Here is a 6250-nt window from a genome sequence, read left to right as displayed (position 1 = left end):
TTGGGACCTTCTGGCTCTGAATCCTCTGTGGACTTTAAACGACTGGATTTGACAAATCCAGCCTTTACAGCAAAAAATTGAATTTGTCAACAGTCAATGCCTATTGAAGGATCTATTAACATAGATCTTCAGCTAGATGGCACCAACATCAGCTCTATTTCAAAAAAAGATTGCTAAAAGAATACTTTTGCATGGTTTTGGTCTGGGGCTGGTTTTCCTGGTTTGCCTTGGCCATTTGTACTAATGTGCAAAGCCCTGTAAAGAAATTGTTTTCTGATACCCTGGTCATCCATGCTTTGGTAAAGGACTGAAAGGTCCAAATCAGTTTTGGACCTCCCTTATTCTTCTGTTGTGCTGAAGAGTTGTATATTAACGGTTTTCTCACATAGTTGTGATGTCGTGGTATCGTTTAGCCATTACTAAAATCAGGTGGTTGTGATTCAGAAAATGAAGATTCTCTGTTTGCAGTGAATGCACAGACTCAGTGGTGCAAAATAAAAGATGCAATACTGAATTAAATGGTTTGCTCTTATCTTTACTTTTAAATTGATTTTTCTACTTGCTAACTGCACAAGTGATGTGTGCAATATTGAAATAATGGCTGATAGATAGAGAGGATTTCATTTTCAAGTTCTTTTCATCCCACAGAGAGGGTCACATTTCTGGCACAAAGGGGCTGTGCCAAATGATACTCTATTCCTATTAGAGGAAAAGACAGAGAGGTAATTTCATACTTGTTTGTACCCCACATTTCCCAGCTCTTCTCACATCACAGCAAATTGATTTCACTTCTCATATTGCAGCAATCCTCCAGTTTCCTCCACTTCATGCTGAAATTAATCATGTTAATGTCCACTCTAAATGAAAAGAAAATTAATTTTCACTGCTGTACTGCTCTAACTAATAACGAGGTACAAGTAAGGAGAAAATGTGAAATCCTTACTCAGGGAACATTATCTTTATTATTTGTGCCCACTTATGAGCAGAAATGAAGGGGCAGTAGTGGAAGAAGTTGAGGCGGATACCTTGAAGTGTGTCTAACTTTCAACAAGATCCTGAAGAAGGCATTAAAAAGGCAATTGACCATTGATTGCTTGCTAATAGCAAAAAGAGGAGGAGGAGGAAGAAATCACTGCAACAAATTTCTTTCTAAAAAAAAAAAGCCTAACCATTCATGCATGTTATTAATATCACTGAGCTAAAATCTCTATTCAAAGATACGGCACATGGAAAATGAGATCTTGACAACCTAAATTCACCAAAGTCATATGTTACTAATGTGCATTTGACATCCATAAATCATAATGACACTTTCATGAGATCCTTATATGTGATCTCAAGCAAATATCCCTTCACATACTGAGCTTCTTCCTTTCACTGTGAATTCATAATGGGCCCAAGTTCCGTTTTTTTCACCTGTAGGTGATTGCCTCATTATCATTTCTGTCATTTAAGTGCTACAGAGTTTCTTTTTTTTTCCATTTAGTCCACATCTGACAGCACAAATGAACCAACTGCTAGTTGATGAGAGACTCCCGGAATGGCTAACCAAAGGCCAGACAGATCCCAGAGGACCCCCAAAAGAGACTGGTCTCATCCAACTACTGCCCAATAACCCGCCTCAGTACTACATTCCTGTCAGGCATCATAGCAGCTAAAATGAACAGGCATATGGCTCAATACATGGGGCACAGAAAGGAATTGGCAAGAATACCAGAGGCGCAAAACACCAGCTACTGGTAGACCGAGTCTTGCAGCCGAGACTGCAAGACTTAGCTGATCAGCTTGTCCACTGCCTGGACTGACTACAAGAAGGCTTATGACTCAGTGCCCCACACCTGGATCCTGGAATGCCTAGAACTATATAAGATCAACAGGATCCTAAGAGCCTTCATCAGGAACTCAATAGGGGTGTGGCCAACAACACTAGAGGCCAACTTCAAGCCATTAACCCAAGTCACCATTGAGGGTGATCTACCAAGGAGATGTTCTGTCCCCACTGCTGTTCTGCATACTGAACACCCTCAGTGAGATCATTAACAAGACTGGATACCGACTACAGAATGGAGCAGTTGTCAACCACCTCCTGTACATGGACGACATCAAGCTGTATGCCAAGAATGAATGAGACATCGATTCAGCAGATCCCAGGAAGAACATCTGAGATCTCTGTCCAGAAGAGCACAGTCCTGGGAACAGCTAAGATGCGCAGAACCCTCAAGCTACCAGGCCTTGGGTAGAGGACCTGAGCTTGAAACAGAAGTATTTGTAGGTCTTATTACTCTGTATATTATATAGACCGAGCTTTGACTCAGCCATTATATAACCCCAAACATCAACTTCAAGTGCTAAAAATGCAACCATAAAAGTGCAGTTCCTCTAATGACCAGTGGAAACTTCCTCCAAAAGTAGGTCAGTTTCCTTGAATTCCGAATTTAAAAAGTTCAATTTCATTGATAAAATATGATCTCAATAGTTAAATTCTCCCTTTAATAGCTTAGTGCCTTCTGACATGTCCCGCCTCCCAAGTCCATTTACTGAAATAAGCTTATCTGGAATTATCTGTGTGTGGTATGTAACATCCAAGAAATTTGTGCCTCAGTTTTAGTGAGTGAAATTCTAAACTAATTTTATTATTCTGTAACTTAACACTGATATGCGGTGAACATCAAAGTTTGGGGTTCTTTGTGCAGAATGCTATTTGCACGGGTGTGCAATACTAAAGAAAATGTAGTTTAGATAGTTTTGTGTAGATATAGGCCATAAAAAAGGCAGCTGTTCTATTCTGGTGTATGTATTACACAATTGTAATTTGTATGCAATTTATCTAAGTATATCACTATAAGAGGCACTAGTTTAAAGAGAATCAAATGTTTGCTTTTCTAAATATTTCAAAATGATAATACTTTCCATGAGACGTCTTCATTTGTGGTGGTTATGATCATAATTATCTAAACACAACCTTAAAAAAAAAAAAAAAAAAAAAAAAAAAAATGCACGGCTACTGAAGAATGAAGGCATTAAATTGATTTTTACATATATAATCATCTTCTACCTCTACAGTCAAAGAACATTTACACAATATACTAGATTCAGCCATTCACACATATATTAATTCAACACCTTTGAATGTGTTTTACCTATTAAGCACACACTCACATGCCATCGTGCCCACACATGAGGATTCATCAGGGGTAATTTGGGGTTCAGTATCCTGCAGAACTTGCAGATACAGAATGGAAGAGCGTTGATCAAAGAAATTTTGATCTAACAGAGATAAAGGAAAAAGAGTCAGGCAAAGATCAAAAGCCCACAACAGTCTGTTCAGACATACACTTAGCTGCTTATTTTATGTTCATGGTATAGCAAGTACAGTAGAACCTACTAATTATTCAGTCACAGTCAGAAATGCAATAACGGACAGTGTATTGTATTTTTCAAAGTTCTGATACGTTTTAAAAATATAACCACATTAAATTACCAAATAAATAAAGGTTATGTGAAGGAAATTCCTCATCAAAGATGCAGATATGTATTTCCTCCAGTGCAGATCCTCTGTGGACTTGGACAATGTGTTTAGATTTTCAAACACGTTCTCATGCCAAGGTATCAAGTAGCCAGCTGTCATTTTGTCACAACAGGCATAAGGAGGGAGTCCCACAAGGTGTCCTTTGCCATTGTTGCACTGGTCACGGTAAATTCTGAAATATGTGCTCTTTTAGGTTAAGTTTGTATTCAAAGGTTGTAGGGTGTCTGTGGCAAGGATGACGCATGACGGGTCCAGGGGTTTGATTTGACTTTATTCACTGTGTGAATAAAGTTGGCTCTCATGACTCCTTGCCACCACATACAACCCCACAACCCTGAATCCCCGTGTCTTTAACTCGGCGTGATTGCGGATGCCATGCAGGTGCGTCCGCAAGGCACCACAGACCACGCCCCACCACATACCCCCATCGCCCGATTGAGGCCGGGGAGCCATCCGGCCGAACCTACTCCCTCCAACCGGCTTCCAACCCGGTGACAGGGCCGTGTCCCTTCCGGAGGCCGGCCACGCCTCCAGTGGCGGCGGCGATGCTGGTCCGGAGGCCGGCCACCTGGCGAGCCCCGGCTCACGGGCGGCATCCGTCGCTCCGGAATGACTTGCTCCTCGCCCTCGGCCCCAGGTTGCGCATACTCCCCTGGCACTGGCAACTCCGCCATCTCCGGCTGGGGCAGCTCCTCCACCGCTCCCAGCTGGAGCAGCCCCTCACGCAGCGGAACCTCCACCTCCAGCGGGCACGGACCCTCTAGCGCCTCGTCCACCTCCGGCTGGAGCGGCTCCACCACCGCTCCCGGCGGGAGCAGCCCTTCGCGGCACGGCTCCTCCTCCACCGGCAGGCGCAGACCTCTGCGCGCCTCGTCCGCCACCTCCGGCTGGAGCGGCTCCTCCACCGCTCTCGGCTGGAGCAGCCCTTCACCCGGCTGCTCCCCCTCCTCCAGCAGGTGCGGATCCCTTCGCGCCTCATCCACCACCTCCGGCTGTCGAGGTTCCTCCACCGCCTCCCCACCGTCTGGACGCGCTGGTGGGGGTGGCGGCGGCGGTGTTGCCCAGGCCTGGAGCACTGTCGCCAGTTCTGCGATTCGCCCCAGGTGGCGCTCAGTCCGGGCCAGCAGCTCTTCCTGTCGACAGCGCACCTCCGCCGCCTGCTCCCACTGGGTGGCCGCCATTTCGGCCACTATCTGGGCCAGCTCCTCCCTTCCCTGGCTCGGGTGTGGACCCGCCATGCCACTTCCCGGGTTTCGGCTCCACTGTGGCAAGGATGACCCATGACAGGTCCAGGGGTTTGATTTGAGAGCCAACTTTATTCACACAGTGCGACTGCAGCTCTCAGCTGCCAGCCGCACAGACTCCTTGCCACCACATACAACCCCACAACCCTGAATCCCCGTGTCTTTAACTCGGCGTGATTGCGGATGCCATGCAGTTGCGTCCGCATGGCACCACAGACCACGCCCCACCACAGTGTCGTTTTTGAGTAAGAACGACACCCTCCAAGTAAGTAAGAAAAAAAACCACACACACACAAACACACACAGACACACTCAAATACATACATAAGCCAACCCTACATGTTTGTGTTTTGTTTTGTTTGTTCTTATCATTTCTTCTGATTTTCTTCCTGCTGTCTGCGCTTTTAGGCTGAATGTCTATAAGTCCATCAAAGTGACTAAACAATATGCACAGCTATTTGGTGCAGCTAATCAGATGATCTTAAATCTCCTTTTTTTCAGGAACAAACCTTCTGAGGGCCTTTACTTCATAGATTTTTTTTCATATTTTACCCATAAACTCTAACATCAACCACTAGGTCATTGGCAAACCACTTAACAGTAGGGTTAGAATTAAGTTAGATTATAGCCACATGTTTAACAAGCATAGTTTCAGAAAGACGTTTCCTTCCAAATCCTGTCTCTTACAGCAGTTTGACCATATCATATCATACCATATCTTCTATTATAAGATTTTGATTTGAGCATGCCAAAGATTCTATTCTATTCTATTCTATTTAGGTGAGATGTTAAACTAGCACTTACCTTACCCTTTAACTGGTTACAAGTGACTTAGCGGATGTTAGGAGGTTAAAGGTATCATGTATAGTAATTAGATAGCAACAATCAAATTCAGTTCAATATAACGCTTTGAACCCACAGACTATGAAAATGAGTACAACTGACTAAAAGTTCCCTGCAGCTATGCAAGTTTTTTCCTCACCACACTTTCCTTCTTCATCCTGTGACCTGGTTTGATTCAGAAACTGTGCTCTTGGTTCCCTTACTGTTTTCTTCTGATGCTGATGGATTTGCTGCACAGCCATCTTTCCCTCCCCGATAGAGCTGCTCGACTCTATTAAGTTTCTTTCTGCTCATCTCAGAGCTCTGCTGGTTTTGTTGCAGTTGCAATAAAATTCATTTTTTGTGTAGTAATTCAGACTACTAACTATCTGCATTTTAAAAAGACACAAAGTATTTTGCACCTTCCTGATTTCTTGGCTTTTTACATATTTATCACACTTAAATGTTCCAGATCATCAAACTAATTTTAATACAATAACCCAAGTAAAATACAGTTTTTAAATTATGGTTTTATTTATAAATGGAAAAAATAAATCCTTCCCTAAACTTCATAATTGTTGAGCCCCACTTGACAGCAACAACTGCAATCAAGCGTTTGCAATAACTGGCAGTGACTCTTTGTGGAGGAATTTTG

At 43.6% G+C, this 6250-nt stretch overlaps 1 protein-coding gene across 1 annotated transcript; it reads right to left on the bottom strand.

Moving 5' to 3' along the window:
• Positions 1 to 3002: 3002 nt before the first annotated feature.
• LOC120433293 (translation initiation factor IF-2-like) lies at positions 3003 to 4940 on the bottom strand. Its single transcript, XM_039599338.1, has 2 exons — positions 3482 to 4940; positions 3003 to 3267 (listed from the first exon to the last, which is right to left on the bottom strand). The coding sequence occupies exon 1, from the start codon at positions 4765 to 4767 to the stop codon at positions 3880 to 3882; it is 888 nt and encodes a 295-aa protein (XP_039455272.1). The 5' UTR covers positions 4768 to 4940; the 3' UTR covers positions 3003 to 3267; positions 3482 to 3879.
• Between the last annotated feature and the right edge of the window lie 1310 nt (positions 4941 to 6250).

This window comes from Oreochromis aureus, linkage group 15 (assembly GCF_013358895.1).
Source record: "Oreochromis aureus strain Israel breed Guangdong linkage group 15, ZZ_aureus, whole genome shotgun sequence".
NCBI lineage: Eukaryota > Metazoa > Chordata > Actinopteri > Cichliformes > Cichlidae > Oreochromis > Oreochromis aureus.
The sequence above is the reverse complement of the archived record's forward strand: the minus strand, read 5'-3'. Positions and strand labels throughout refer to the sequence as shown.

Coding starts and splice junctions, on each gene's coding strand:
- LOC120433293 (XM_039599338.1), bottom strand. CDS start 4,767: ATGGCGGGTCCACACCCGAGCCAGGGAAGGGAGGAGCTGGCCCAGATA.